The following is a 16,852-nucleotide window of genomic DNA, read 5'->3' on the forward strand; positions in this document are numbered from 1 at the left end:
TTATTATTCTCAGAAAACACACTCACACAGCAACATTTTTCCTTTCCTGATATAATAGGTTGATTCATACTATGTTTCACAAAGCTCATAGCAAACAGCTTACCTGATTTTCATCCTGCACTTCCATACTGTACTGGTCACCTGGCTGAACTTCTGTGACTTTCTCTCCAAGAAGGAAACCCAGACGAGTCATGAGTGTGTTTGCTGCCTCATCTACAGATGGAGGGGGGCCAAGTTCTTGTTCAACATCACCTGTAACAGGAATACAATGAAAATCATGAATCCTTCAAAATGGAATGGCTTAGTTTTGCAACTATTCTTACCTTCAATTCAGTCATTACCTTACTTTTCATAGTATAAATCTAAAATTAGATCTTTGTCTAGAAGCTAATTTGTTCAGTATTACAGATTATAAATGATACATAGTTGATTCAGATTATCCTCTATCTATTTGGAACACTTGAGTTTGAGGGAATGTTTTTACAACTTGCTGAACAGAAGAAAAAAAGATTTTCCAATTCTTGGGCAGTTAGTGTCCCAATATAGTTCTAGTCTTGGGATCTAGTTCCCAGCCTTAGTCATCACTTCATTTGGGTTCATTCATTCATTCATTTACAGATTTTGTAAATATCATTTTTTTTTACTTTGAATTTACAACAAAGTTTCAAGAATAGTATAAAGAACTTTCTTTTCTTAACCATTTGAAAGTTACAGCCATGAAGTCCCATCATCCCCAGATAGTATTTCCTACCAAAAAATGTCATTCTCTTATATAATCACTAGTACCAGCATCAAAATCAGGAAACTAACATTTTATTTTACAACCATCTTGTACAGAGATTCCCTAAAGTTTTGATAATTATCCCAACAATGTCATTTACCGCAAAAGGATCCAATCCAGGATTATGCGATATATTTAGTTGTCAGTTCTCTCATACATTTTAAAATCTGAAACAGTTCTTTAGTATATTTTGACTTTCATGACCTTGACACTTTTGAAGATTACAGGCTACTTATTTTGCATAAGGTCTCTGAATTTGAATTTATCTTATGTCACCCCATGATTTGATTCAGATTATGCAGTTTTGGCAAGAATTTCACAAAAGAAATGTTAACTTTGATCACTTGGCTATGGTAGAGACTGCCAGATTTTTCCACTCAAAAATTTCTGTGATTACTAAGTATTTTATGGGAAGATACTTTGAGACTATGTAAATATGCCATTCCTCAACAAACTTGGTGATCAGCTGTAACATTTACTGATATTTCTTTATTGAATTTATTATTTTTATCATGTTTGCTAAATGGTGATGCTTCTAAATCCATTATTCTACAATTTAGTTTATTCTATCTATCCATCCATCCATCCATCTTCTCAGTATGAACTCACTGATTTCTATGTTACTCAGTGAGTTATAGTCTGTTACTAACATTATTTATTTTGTTGAACAAATTGTCCCAGATTTGGCAGGGTGAGCCCCTTCAAGCTGACTTTTGTGACCTTTCGACATGTCCCTGCCATTTTTGGAGCACTTCTTTGCTTTTCAACACAAGATATTCCAGGCTCATCTTGTACTTGCATTGCCTCAGTCCTGAAGTCAGTCATTTTCCCAAGAAACTCTAGTTCTTGTTAGTGGAGAAAGGTATTTAGAATATCAAATAGGTGTCTCATTGCTATTTGGATGTCAGTGTCCTCAAGGCCCTATTAGTGGACAGAGCTAGGAAATATATGCATACACATACAACCATACATATATACATACTCACATATACTCAGCTCTATATCCGTTTTTATTTCTCTATCTATCTATCTATCAATCAATCAATCAATCAATCAAAAGTTAGTTCACACTGACACCTCCAATTCTAGTTGAATACCATAGGGTTAATTCTTGCTTTTTGTTTTTCCAAAGTCCTAACTCTGTTCTCCAATAGTGAGAAACCCGGCTCCCACTATCATTCCTTATTTAATTTATTTCCCCAAAATGTAACAAATTTTACCTACTATCTGCTGCCACCCTGTCCACAGACGCTCTCCTCATCCTATCACAGAAAGGCTCAGCTACCATTTCCCCCACAAATTTTTCAAAAAATTGAGACACAATTCATAGACCATAAAATTCACCCTTTAAAGTATATAATCCAGTGGCTTTTAGTCTATTCATAATGTTATGCAACCATCACTACTACCTAATTTCAGAACATTTTCATTACTCCAAAAAGATTTTTTAAAATTTTGCCCTGAATTTTAGAATCCTAACATTCGTAATCCCTGGCATTCATTTTAAATCTCTGCTTACCGAGTGTTACGTTATTTCCATGCAATTAGCTTTTTAGGCTCTCTTTCTAGATAGGCTATTTATTAGTGGTTACCAAATACAGGAATTATTCTTTTTCAAATCTTTTCACAGACGGATGCTGAACAGAGTCATCACTGAGATTTTTCCTTGCACCATTCACTCCCAAGATCATTGTCAACATTTTCTCAGGTTTCGATTTAAATTAAAACAATTCACAGTAGCACAGGTTCTGCAGGACATTACAAAAAAAAAAATTTTTTTTTTGAATCAGATATGTTCTTGTACCATAGTAAGCATTAGGTGTAGTGTCATATGACTTGATGTCAAAACACAACAGCTCCTTAGTTTCTTAGGATATTCAATATTAAAAATGGAACCACTACAAATGCTAAGAAAGTGAGATCTACATTTTTGTTCAGTTTAACATTTATCTTCTCTATTAAAGTCACAGATGGGGCAGGGGGTTCAGAAGAAGGATATTTGTGTATTTTTGTATGGTATTATTGAACTTGAGTGTTCCACCTGTGCAAAATCTATATAGAATTGTTATTAAATTTGTCAGAGTAGAAAAACAATGCTCTATTTTCCCTCCCCTAAATCCTCTCCAAATGGATTTCTCTTTCACAGAAAGAAAATATGAGAATCAGTAGAGTTACCTTACAGAAGTACAAATACTTAGATTCAAAGAATATTTTTTTTCAAGAATGATCAAAGCTTCTTATTCCTTGAGAAAGTAAAAAGGTAATTGCTGTCTTCAAATTGAACAACGCTTTTCCTTTTCCTATACATTAAACTAGTAAACTTTTCTCAATTCTTATAGATTCCTTTTGGGGCACCAATTCACTTTCTCCTGGAAAGTTATTCTGATAAATACCAAATATTTTTTATCTATATATTAACACTAGGTTCTATGAGGATTAATATAACATGGCGGAGGTATAGTCATTGAGAGTTTGAAAAGTTTATAATCTGCATGTAAAATAAGACTATTATATGAATTATTTATTTAGCACATATTATGTGTAAATCATGAATCTAAACACTTAACAAATATTAACTTAATAACAACTTTATAAGGTAGATATTATTATTATCTTCACTTTACAGATGAGGAAACTAAGGGAAAGAGAAATTAAATTACCTGCTCAAGTCCCCCACTAAGTGGGGGAGTCAGGATTAGAAACCAGGCTTCCTAACTCTAGAGTCCATGCTCTCAACTGCATGTTATACTGCCTCTCTCACTGGAAAGAATAAATGTTGCCTCCCTCACCTTTTATTAAACTCACTAAAACTTACAATAAGGTCATTTGAAGATAAGTAAAAGGGTAGATTTTATAAGAATAGTTGTATCTTAGAAGAAACTTGTCTGAAATTATCAGGGTTCCTGAATTCTTAGTCTTTAAGAACAGAGAGAGCTTGCTCTTTTAAAAATTTTATTGTAAAAAAATCTCTGATATATATTGAAGGTTGTCTAGTCTCTGAAATGAAAGAGAAATGAGCATATTATAATTAGGCTGAGAATTCATCCATGTTGTGTGTATCAACAGGGATTTTTTTTTTTGATAAGTACAATTACATATCATGTTAATAGATTGGAAAACTTAATATTGTTAAGATGGCAATCCTCCCCAAATTGATGAACAAATTCATATCCATCCCTATAAAAATCTCAGCTGCTTTTTTGTTGTTGGAGAAACTGACCAGCTGATCCTAAAAATCATATGGAAATTTAAGAGATCTAGGATAGCCAAAATAATACTGAAAAAGAAGAACAAAGTCAGAGGACTTGCACTTCCTGAATTCAAAGCTTACTGCAAAGCAACAGTAATCAAGACAGTATGGTACTGACATCAGGATAGATATACACATAGATTAATGGAATAGAAATTAGAGTCCAGAAACATACTGTAACTTTTATAGTCAATTAATTTTCAAGGATACCAAGTCAATTCAAAGGGGAAAGAAAAGTCTCCTCAGCAAATAGTGCTAGAACTGGAAATCCACATGCAAAAGAAAGAATAATGCTGCTATAAACATTCATATACTGGTTTTTGGGCAGACATATGTTTTTGATTCTCCTGGATATATACCGGGGAATAGATTTTTTGAGTCATATGGTAATTCTGTTCAACATTCTGAGGAACTGCCAAATGGTTTTCAAAAGTGGCTGCACTATTTTACAATCCCATCAGTACTGCCTATGAGTTCCAATTTCTCCACGATCTCCTTGTCATTTATTATTGCCTGTTTTTATTTTAGCTATCCTAGTGGGTGTGAAATGATATGCCATTGTGATTTCACTTTGCATTTCCCTAATAATTAATGATGGTGAACATCTTTTCATGTGTTTATTGGGCATTTGTGTATCTTTTTTGAAGAAATGTCTATTCAGATCCTTTGCCCATGTCTCCCCCCACTTTGATAACAGCTTTATTTGGAAATAACTCACAAAACAATTCACCCATTTAAAGTATACAATTCAATGGTTTTTAGCATATTCACAGAGCTGTGCAGCCATCACTTCTAGACATCACTTCTGTCTAGTTTCAGAACGCTTTCATCACCCCAAAAGGAAACCCTATATCCACTGATTAGCCATTCCCTATTCTCCCTGACCAAGCCTTGGGCAACAACTAATCTTTCTGTCTCTATGGATTTACCTATTCTGGGCATTTCACATAAATGAAATTAGAAAATACATGTCCTTTTGTGCCTGGCTTCTTTTGCTTAGCATAACGTTTTCAAATCTCATCCTTCATTCCTTTTTATGCTCAAATAATATTCCATCTTATGGATAGACCATATTTTTAAAATCTTTTCATCCACTGATTGATGTAATTCTTTTTCAATGCTTGTCTTGATTCTTAGTTTTAATACAGCTGATCAATTTAGTTATTTATAATTAGAGCAAATGTAGATTCACAGAAAAATCATGCAGAAAGTATAGAGTTCCCATATACCCTCCTCTTACACACATAGTTCTCCATATTATTAACGTTTTGTATTAGTGTGGTAACTTCGTTATAATTGATGAAAAAAGATACTATAATTATGCTATTACTTTAGTCCACAGTATACATTGCACAGTTGCACAGTTCTATGGCTTTTATGCTAACTTATTTACACCTTAAAATTTCCCTTTTCATCCCTTTTCAGATATGCGATTCATTGGTGTTAAAACATCTGCAAAGTTGTGCCTCCATTGCCATCACCCATTGCCAAAACTTTTCCCATCATCTACAACAATTAAACATTAACTTCCAACCCCCCCCCCCAACTTCTACCCAGTTCCTGGTAACCATAATCTAATATCTGGCTATGAATTTGCATATTATACCAATTTCATACAAGCAAGATCATACAGTATTTGTTCTTTTGTGTCTGGCTTACTTCACTCAACATGTCTTCAGGATTCATCCATGTTGCAGCATTCATCAGAACTTCATTTCTTTTAATGATCAAATGATAGTCCATTGTATGTATAAACCACCTTTTGTTTATCCATTCATCTGTTGATGGACACTTGGTTGCTTCCACTTTTTTTTGGCAACTATGAATAATACTGCTAAGAACATCATTTACAAATATCTGTTCGTCTCTGCTTTCAGTTATTAGGGTTATATACCTAGGACTGGGATTGCCTGGTCAAATGGTAAGTAACTTTCTGTACTTTCATATACTATAAATATAGTATGTAATAGTACATTACATACTATTACCCAATGAGTGTGCATTACCCAATAGTATATACTACTGTAACATTACCCTCACTGGAGAGCTTTATTTCTTCATATGGCTTTGATCTATTATCTATTGTCCTTTCCTTTAAGCCTGCTGAACTCTACTAACCATCTCCTGTAGGGCTGATCTAGTGGTGAATGAAGTCCCTCAGCTTTTTTTTTAATCTAGGAATATCTTAATCTCTCCCCCGTTGAAAGACAGTTGTGCTTAATACAGATTCCTCGGCTAGCAATTTTTCTGCTTTCAGCACTTTAAAGATGTCATCTCACTGCTTTCTTATCTCCAAGGTTTCCAAAAAGAAATTGGAACTTAAACTTAATGAGTTCCCTTGTACGCGACATGTTGCTTCTCTACTGCAGCTTTCAGAATTCTCTCTTTATCTTTGGCATTCAACACTTTGATTATAACATGGTGTGGTATGGGTCTATTTGGGTTTGTCCTGTTTGGAGTTGTTTTAACATCTTGGATGTGTATAATCATGTCTTTTGTTAAATTTGGGAAGTTTTCAGCCATTATTTCTTTGAATATTCTCTCCAACCCTTTCTCTCCTTCTTCTTCTGGGATTTCTATAATGTGCATACTGGTATGTTTGATGGCATCCCTCAGATGTTCCTCGGGCTCTGGTCATTTTTATTCAGTCTTTCTTCTTTCTGCTCCTCCAACTGGATGATTTCAATTGTCTTATCTTCAAGACAACTGATTCTTCCTTCTTCCAGCTCCAATATACTAGGGAATTTAAAATTTTTGTTACTGTAGTCTTTAACTCTGTTTGGTTCCTTTCCATAATTGCCATCTCTCCATCAATATTCTCTTTATGTTCATCCATCATTTTCCTGAAATCCTTTAGTTCTTTGTTCATGTGTTCCTTTAGCTCCTTGGGCACATTTAGGATCATTTTTTAAAAGTCTTTAATAGGAATGTCCTCCTCATAGATGGTTCTAATGCTTTCATCTAACTTTTGCCTGGGCCGCCACTTCCTTTCTTTGTACGTTTCGTAATCTTTTGTTGAAACCTAGACATTTTGAAATTTTAATGTGTCATCAGTGGAATTTAGACTCTGTGGTGTCTGTTCCTTAAGCTTTTATCCAGTTAGTGTTACGACAGAGCTCTCCTTAAATACCAGGAACTAAGTTAAAAAAAATAAAAAGGAAAAGAGAAAACACTTCTTCCAGTCTTTGCAGATTCATCTATATGAGTTCTTACTTTCAGAGCTTCAACATATAGTAAATTCAGAGAATAGCTCCAGGCCAAAAGCACAGGGATTTCCTTGGTCCTTTATGCCCATGCATTTGTCTTGACATGTGCGTGTGGCCTTTTGGCCCTAGGAATTCACCCCATGAATACGAATATCCCCTCTTTCCTGGGAAACAGTTTCCTCATGGTACCAGTTATTGCACTGTGTGTCCTACAGCCAGCAATCCCTTGTCACAGGCAGCCATGACTCAATTAATCTCCTACAGAACACTGTCAGCTGAGTAAGCTGACTTCTACATACAGGGAAAGTTCTGGGGTGGCAAAGCTACAGTGAGTGTCCTGGTTCAGAACCTCAGGCCACCTCCAGAGATTAGGGCAGTCATATATGCTCTCTGTATGTACAAGAGTGTCACTCCAAAGGAAGAGGATAAAAATTCAGAAAACATTAATGAAGAAGACCAGACTTTGGACATACTGGGAAACAATTTGTTCAATATGCTCAAGGAGATGAAGTAAAATACACATAGAGAGAACTAAAGGATATCAGGAAAACAATGAATGAACAATATGAGAACCTCAATAAAGAAACAGAAATTTAACAAAAAGGTACCAAATAGAACTGTTGGAGTTGAAGACCAAAATAACTGAAATGAAAATTCACAGGAGGCTTTCAAAAATAGATTGGAGCTGGCAGAAGAGAGAATCAGTAAACTTGAAGATAAGACAATTGAAATCATCCAGTCTGAGGAGAAAAAAGAAAAAAGAAAAAAGAATTATAAAGGGCAAAAATAGCTTGCTTAAGAGACCTCTGAGACACCATCAATTGTACCAATATACACATTATGGGGTTAACAAAAGGAGAAGAAAGAGAAAAAAGGGCAGAAGGAATAGTCAAAGAAATAATGACAAAATTTTGAAAACTTGCAAAAAGATGTGAATACGCACATCCAAGAAGCCCAGAGAAGATCAAACAAGATAAGCCTGAAGGCAGTGGGTAAAATACTTAGAGTGTTGAAAGAAAACAACTGCCAACTAATAATTTTTTATCTGGCAAGACTTCCTTTCAAAAATGAGAGAGAGATTAATACATTCCTAGGTAAAAAAAATCTGAGGGAGACCACCACTACTAGACCTGCCCTATAAGGAATACTAAAAGGAATTCTTCATACTGAAAAGGGTACTAGACAGTAGTTCAAAACAGCATAAAAATGTTAAGACCTATGGTAAAGGTAACTATTTGGATAATTATAAATGGCAGTATAATTGTATTATATTTTTTGGTATGTAACTCCACTTTTCTAACTCCCTACAGGTGCTAAAATTCAAATGCCTAAAAAGTAATGATAAATCTATAGTTTTGTACATACTATGTACAAAGATACTTTCTAAAATTAAAAAAATGGTGGGGGGTGTAAGGGTATAGGACAGTAAATGTGTATGCTATTAAAGTTGGTATCAAATCAAATATGATTGATATGTATTTAGGATGTTAAATTTTAAACCCCAGGGTAATCATAGAGAAAATATATGAAAAATATATTCAGATAGAAATGAGAAGACACTCAATATGGTACAATACAAAATTGAAATAAACATGAAAGTAAGCATTAATGGAAGAATTGAGGGTCAAAAAAGATATAAGACTTACATAGAGGAAACAGCAAAATGGACTAAGACATTTTTTGCATTACCAATAGTGACTTTAAATGTAAATGGATTCAACTCTCCAAAGGTAGATATTGTCAGAAGAATAAAAAACATGGCCAAACTATATGCTCTCTACAAGAGGCTTATCTTAAATTCAAAGACATAAGTAGGTCAAAAGTGAAAGAATGGAAAAAAAATATGCCAGGCAAGCAGTAAGCAAAAGAGAGCTGGGATAGCTACATTGATATCAGATAAAATAGACTTTAAGTAAGTAAAGTGATGAGGGACAAAGACCATCATTATATAATGATAAAGGGGTCCATTCAAAAGGAACACATAACAATTATAAATATGTATGTACATAACAGCAGAGCCCAAAATTATATGAAGCAAATACTGACAGATCTGAAGGGAGAAACTGATGGTTCTATATTAACAGAAGGAGACTTTAATACACCGCTTTTAACAATGGATAGAACATCTAGACAGAAGATCAATAAGGAAATACATGACTTGGATGACACTCTAAACCAAAGAGACCTAAAAGACATATATAGAACACTTCATTCAACAACAACAGCATACACATTCTTATCCAGTGCACATGTATCATTCTCCAGGATAGACCATATTTTAGGTCACAAAACAAATCTCAATAAATTAAAAAATACTAAAGTAATACAATGTATCATCTCTGACCACAATGGAATAAAGCTAGAAATCAGTAACAGAGGGAGAAATGGAAAATATACAAATATGTGGAAATTAAACAATGTATTCTCAAATAACCAATGTAAAGAAGAAATCTCAAGAGAAATTAGGAAATATTTCGAGGCAAATGAAAATGAAAATACAACATACCAAAATATATGAGATGCAGTGAAGTCTATGCTGAGAGGGAAACTTATAGCTCTAAATGCTTACATTAGAAAGGAAGATTTCAAATCTGAGACCTAACCTCAAAGCTGGAACAACTAGAAAAAGAAGTAAAAATTAAAGTCAAGCAAGCAGAAGGAAGAAAATAACAAAGATTAGTGTGGAGATAAAGGAAATAGAGAATAAGAAAACAATATAGAGAATCAACAAAATCAAGAGTTGGTTCTTTGAAAAGAGCAATATAATTGACAAACCCTTAGCTAGACTGACAAAGTCAAAAAGAAAAAGGACACAAATGACTAAAATAAGAAATGAAAAGAGGGAAATTACTACTGAATCCACTGAAATGAAAAGGACTTTAAGAAGATACTATGAACAACTGCATGCCAACAAATTAGATAACCTAGATGAAATGGATAAATTTGTAGAAACACACAAACTACCTACAATAACTCAAAACGAAATAGAAGATCTCTGCAAAGTAATAACTAGTAAACAGATAGAATCAGTAATCAAAAACCTCCCAACAAAGACAAGCCCTGGACCAGATGGCTTCACAGGGGAACTTTACTAAATATTCCAAGAAGAATTAGCATCAATCCTGTTCAAACTCTTCCAACAAACTCAAGAGGAGGGAACACTTCCTAATTTATTTTACAAGGCCAACATCACCCTCATACCAAAGCCATATAAGGCTACCACAAGAAAGGAAAATTACTTCTTATGAATATAGATGCAAAAATCCTCAACAAAACACCAGCAAACTGAATCCAACCACACATTAAAAGAATTATACATCATGATCAAGTGGGATATCCCTGGTATTCAAGTGGGTCAACATAAGAAAATAAATGAACATAAGTCACCACAATAACAGAATAAAGGAAATAAACCACATGATCATCTCAACTGATGCAGAAAAGGTATTTGACAAAATCCAGCATCACTTCTTGATAAAAACATTTAGAATACTAGGAATAGAAGAAAACTTCCTCAAAATGATAAAGGACATATATGAAAAATCCACAGCTAACATCATAATTAATGGTGCAAAACTGAAAGCTTTCCCTCTTAGATCTGGAACATGACAAGATGCCCACATTGTACTGGAAGTTCTAGCCAGATCAGTTAGGCAAGAAAAAGAAATAAGAGGCATTCAAATTGGAAAGAAATAAATAAAATATCCAGATGACATGATCCTATATATAGAAAATCCTGGATAATCCCCAACAATGCTCCTAGAGCTAATTAATGAATTCAGCAACATGGCAGGGGTACAAGATCAACACCCAAAAATCAACAGTGTTCCTGTATACTAGTAATGAGCCATCAGAAGAAGAAATCAAGAAAAAAATTCCATTTACAAAAGCAACTAAAAGAATCAAATATCTAGGAATAATTCTAACTAATGATATAAAGGACTTGTACATAGAAAACTACAAAACATTGCTAAATGAACTCAAAGGCCTAAATAAATTGGAAAGACATTCCATGTTCACTCATTGGAAGATGAAATATTGTTAAGATGTGAATTCTACCCAAATAAACATACAGATTCAACACAATCCCAATCAAAATTCCAACAGCCTTCTTTGCAGAAATGGAAAAGCCCATCATTAAATTTAAATGGAAGGGTAAGGAGCCCTGAATAGCCAAAGACATACTGTAAAGGAATAATGAAGCTGGAGGACTCATACTTCCCAATCTTAAAACTTATTACAAAGCCACAGTAATCAAAACAGTATGCTACTGGCACAAGGACAGACATATAGAACAATGGAATTGAACTGCAAGCTCAGAAATCAGTCCTCATATTTATGGCCAACTGGTTGTTGATAAGGGGGCAAAGACCACTCAATTGGGAAAGAACAGTCTTTTAACAAATGGTGCTATGAAAACTGGAACTCCATTTGCAAAAGAATGAGGGTGGACCCCTACCCCACACCATACAAAAAAACAACTCAAAATGGATCAAAGGCTTACACATAAGAGCTAGAATATAAAATCACTAGAAGCATCTTTGGGAACTCGTGTTAAGTAATGGTTTCCTAGACTTCACAACTAAAGCACAAGCAACAAAAAATAGATAAATGGGACTTCATCAAAATTAAAAACTGCTGCGCCTCAAAGGACTTAAAATGACAATTTACACTATTGGAGAAAATATTTGGAAACCACATATCCGATAAAGGTTTAATATACAGAATTAAAGAAAATCCTTCAACTCAATAACCCAATTTAAAAATTGGCAAAAGACTTGTATAGACGTTTCTCCAAAGAAGATATACAAATGACCAAAAGCATAGGAAAAGATGTTCAACATCATTAGTCATTAGGAAAATGGAAATCAAAACCCCAATGAGATACCATTTCCCACCCACTAGAATGGATACAATTAAAAAAACAGAAAATTACAAGTGTTGAGGATTTGGAGAAACAGATACACTAATTTATTGCTGCTGGTAATGAAAAATGGTGCAGCTGCTTTGGAAAACAGTTTGGCAATTTCTTAGAAAGTACAGAACATATGACCTGACAATCCCACTTCTAGCTTATACCCAAAGGAAATGAAAGCAGATACTGGAACAGATATTTGCACACTGATGTTTGCAGCAGCATTATTCACAACTGCCAAAAGATGGAAGCAACTCAAGTGTCCCTCAACCAATGAATGGATAAACAAAATGGGTTATGTACACACAACAGAATATTATTCTGCCTTAAAAAGCAATGAAGGCCTGATACATGTAACAACACAGATGAACCCTGAAGACATTATGTTGAGTAAAATAAGCCAGACATAAAAGGACAAATATTGTATGATCTCAATGATACAAAATAATTAGAATAAGCAAACCCATAGCATCAGAATCTAGAATACAGGTCACCAGAGGATAAGATAGGGGTATGGAATAAGGAGTTAAATCTTAAAAGGTACAGATTTTCTATTTGGAGAGATAGAAAAGTTTTGGTAATGGATGGTTGGTGATGGTAGCACAACATTGTGAACGTAATTGACAGCACTAAAATATATATTTGAATGTAGATAAAAATGGAAATTTTTAGGTTGTACATATGGTACTAGAAAAAAAATTTAGAAAAAAATTAATGGAACTGCACAATACAAACAGTGAACCCTAAGTTAAACCATGGACAATTATAAAAATGTGCTTTCATCAATTGTAACAAATATACCCCACCAATGCAAGCTGTTGAATAATAGGGTAGTATATAGGAATCCCGTATTTTATTTTATGCATAGTTCTGTAAACATACAATTTCTCTCTAAAAAAAAAACCCACAAACAAAAAGTGTAAAATGGTGCAAAAGCAATACTTCAGAGTACATTTTGGTCTTTATTTTTCTTGATGAAACCATTCAGATATGGCTTATACTTTGTAACATTTGGAAAGCAGCTAAAGTGCACAAGGATTAAAGAATGATTTAAAACTGAACCAAGAAATGAATACCTAATCACAAATGAATCCAATCCCTAATCTATATGCCTAACATGGCAGGATGTCAAAAATAACACATAAAAACTATAGTTATAGTACCAGACTCTCTTAATTCTCAACATTTTCTTAGTTCATTTTGGGCTGTTAATATTTTCCTTTAAGATCTGTTAATTAGAAACTGCTTGTTCTCACGTATTTTAAACTCAGAAATCTGTGTCACACATTTACTCAAATGAAGAAACCCATGCTTCCACTCTAATGGAGTATAAAACCTATAATTAACTTTGCCCAATTGCCAAAACTATCACGGTTGTATTTGCATTTCTTAGTTCTTAAATGATTACCTAAATATTTCCTTTTTGGACGAATATTGAAAAATGGGTGACTACTAAAAGCAGGGGTCACTATTTGTCACAATAAATGCTCAAGATGGCTTGGGGGCTTTTTCAAGTCCTCCTAAAACTAGGTTCTCAATTGTGAGAATCACTGCCTACCAAGAATCAAAGAATCAAAGCAACAGCCACCAGCTCATCTCCATGCACTGAGTGGCTGCTTTTAAAGCATTCTCCCCCACTTCTTGGTTCCCTTGAGCATACTTAAAGAAGAGGAGGAAATAGATGAAACAAGAGTGGCAAAATGTTGATAATTGTTGAAACTGGGGAATGGGTATGTAAGGGTTACTTTCCGGTATGTTCAAAGTTTTCCACAATAAAAAAGTTTCTGGGCTTGGTAACATTATTGGACAATGGGATATTATGAGCAGAGGCTTGCAGTGTATTTACATAGGTGGGCTTATGTCTCAGTAAAGTCTTATTAATGGTTTTCAGTGTACATGTCTTGCACATATTTTGTTAAATTTTCCCTAAATATTTCTTGATTTGTGGTACTATTGCAAGTGAAATTGTTTTTTGATTTAATTTTCCAATTGTTCCTTGCTAGAATACAGAAATACTACTGATTTTTGTATAATGACTTGTTGATCTCTTTTGAATTTACATAAACACATTTAAATAAATATAATTGGAAATGTATTTTGCATATATGGGTTTGTGTTTGTGTACTGCTCTTTGAATACATAAATATATTTATGCAATACAAAGGAGTTTGAGTGGGGAGGGGAATCTAAGCTGTATATTCATCATGGAATTTGACATAATAAGGCACGTTATCAGGAGCTCTATTTACACTAAATTTGGGACAAATTAACTGTCACCAAGATTTTTGAACAGGAATCAGTGAACAGGGCAGTGAGCAGATTACCTCCTGAATTCTTCAAGCATGTCCCTAAATGTATAGAAGAACTTTCTTTTATGTTTCTGGGAGCAATAATTTGGGATGCAGCACTTCTAGAATGCCACTTATAATGCTTTCCAAATTAATTCCAGGAAATTGGTTCTGAGTTCCTCTAGTTGGGGACAAGGGTAGATGGAGGAGTAAATGGAGGTAGCATAAGGTTATAAGGAAATGAGTCTGATAAAAGAGTTATAAAACTAGGGGTTCTGTAAAGAATTGAAAGAGTAATTTAGAAGTCTGGGAAGAGCCTGATTATTGGTATATTGGAAAAGGGCTTTATCTTACCAAGCATAGCTTTAATGCCACAAAGTGACCAAGCCAAAATCAATTAATGAGGAAAGTGATAAATCACCAAGGCATTAATAAATTCCAAAGTCATGCCAAGGTCTGCCTTTGTCAATGAAAGTGACAGCGGCAACTGTAATGAGGGTCACGAAGTGGCAGAGCAGAAGACAATGGCAAAAAGTGGCTGCAGAGGAGGATGCTAATGTAAAAAGTATGATCCACCCAGGCCAGGAAAAGAAAGAACTTGTGGAGCTGGGATTATGACAGCTATGCTGCTCCAAATGAAGTATTGTTCTTGTCAGTTCTTATTACTGCAGGTGCTATGCTATTGTTCTCATGATGTGTAAGGAATCCAGTTTCATCACTTTACCTTTTATATGTATGGGTCTGAGTCTTACCAAAAATGTAATTCGTGTGTGTTTTTACATGTATTTTCAAGCATGAAAGTCATACATGTTCTATGTTACAGCACTGTAATTAAGCAAAACAAGGATAATGATAAGAAATTTATTCACATATTTTCTTTTCTTTTTCTTAACCTTTCAGGATAAATGTGTCACATTTAGCTAGCAGAAAAAATTTTCCTGAAATCCTCAGTTCTTTGTTTTATATTCACTGATTATGTTCTCCAATTATATTTCAGTCTAAGCCAGCTGATCTCAGTTAGCTGCCATGGAAGCATTCTGACCCAGCAAAGCTTTATGCACCTTCCTACATGCCAGTAATATTGGTCTTCTATGTGGCTCCCTCTCCCATAGAAAGAGGAAATTTCGCAGAAATTTAAAACAAATAGATACTACAAATCAAAACCACTGAAAGAAATATTCCCCTCTCCCTGACAGTGAAATCAGATTATCAACACAGATTAAGAAATCACAACTCCTGTTGTTGAAGGCTTATGAGCCTCTTTATATTAAATTAGGAAGTGAAAAGAGATATTCTGTACATAACAGAGAGAAAATTACACCATTTACATATATTTATAACATAAGATTTTTATTTCCCATTCCCATTCCTCTGACTCTTTAGGTTCATTTCATTCATTCGACATACTTAGTGAATATCTATTATGTATCAATTACTATAATAAGCACTGTAGATATAGTGGTAAGCATAAAGGAAAAGATACATTATTGCCCAGATGGGTGTTTTTGATAATTTTAGTGTTTTTTTTGCTTGTTTGGATATTTGAGAAGAAATGATTAAGGAATAGTTGTTATTTAAAAGCATTAGTAAAAAGCTGTGATGCCAGGTAGAGTTTAAGTCATTACTTTTATCCAGGAAAACACAGTATCATCAGTATCATTACATTGGTTAGGCAACAGATAAACATCTTTTTTGTACTAAAGAATTCATTCTATAGAATAAATTAAAATTAAGGAAATAAAAAAAATTGCTGTGATAAGGTACCAGAAAATAGCATGCTTATAATATGTCCTTGACTGAAATGGAAGTTTTACTTGTATATTAATGAATTCTAAATGATGTTCTTTCAGTTTAAGACATAAGAAAAATTGTTTATGTAAAACAAATAATGCCTTTAGATTTTAAAGGTAGCCTTCTGTTTCATAGTATGAGGGATGATTTATAAATTAATAGAAAAGTAAGTCTTTAATACATGTACTTAGCATCTTTTGATATAAAACAAAAAATGCATTATATGGCTTTTGATACCCAATGTTTTAATAAAACATTAACCATCAGGAAAGAATATTCCTTTTAAAACTGATTTGCAGTGGAGCCAAACAATAGAAAGCCAGATTGCATTAAGCTTGCGTCTTATGGTCCTCCATGAAACTAGATGGCATTAAAAGAAATTCTCCAGTCATTTTGTATGATGACTCCCACTTCCAATTAAGTTTTTTTCTCGTAACAATATACCCTTCAGTTTTGCCCATTCACAATTATGATGTAACTAATATGGCTGCTGTAGAAGTAATTAAAAAGCAGAAAATTTAATAATGCTGAACATACCCCAATGATCTATGATACACATTTGGGATTTGTAGCTGGATGAAGTAGAAATTTTACCTGTAATCTAACACAACCATTTGAAAT

At 33.9% G+C, this 16,852-nt stretch overlaps 1 protein-coding gene across 1 annotated transcript in view; it reads right to left on the reverse strand.

Annotated features, from left to right (window-relative positions):
• The window catches only part of TANC2 (tetratricopeptide repeat, ankyrin repeat and coiled-coil containing 2), a 553,793-nt gene that overhangs the window by 224,629 nt on the left and 312,312 nt on the right, over positions 1-16,852 (reverse strand). The window contains 1 exon segment of the mRNA XM_037807876.1: positions 104-252. Coding sequence (XP_037663804.1) covers positions 104-252 — 149 coding nt within the window.

The sequence above is a fragment of the Choloepus didactylus genome, chromosome 18 (assembly GCF_015220235.1).
Source record: "Choloepus didactylus isolate mChoDid1 chromosome 18, mChoDid1.pri, whole genome shotgun sequence".
Classification (NCBI taxonomy): domain Eukaryota; kingdom Metazoa; phylum Chordata; class Mammalia; order Pilosa; family Megalonychidae; genus Choloepus; species Choloepus didactylus.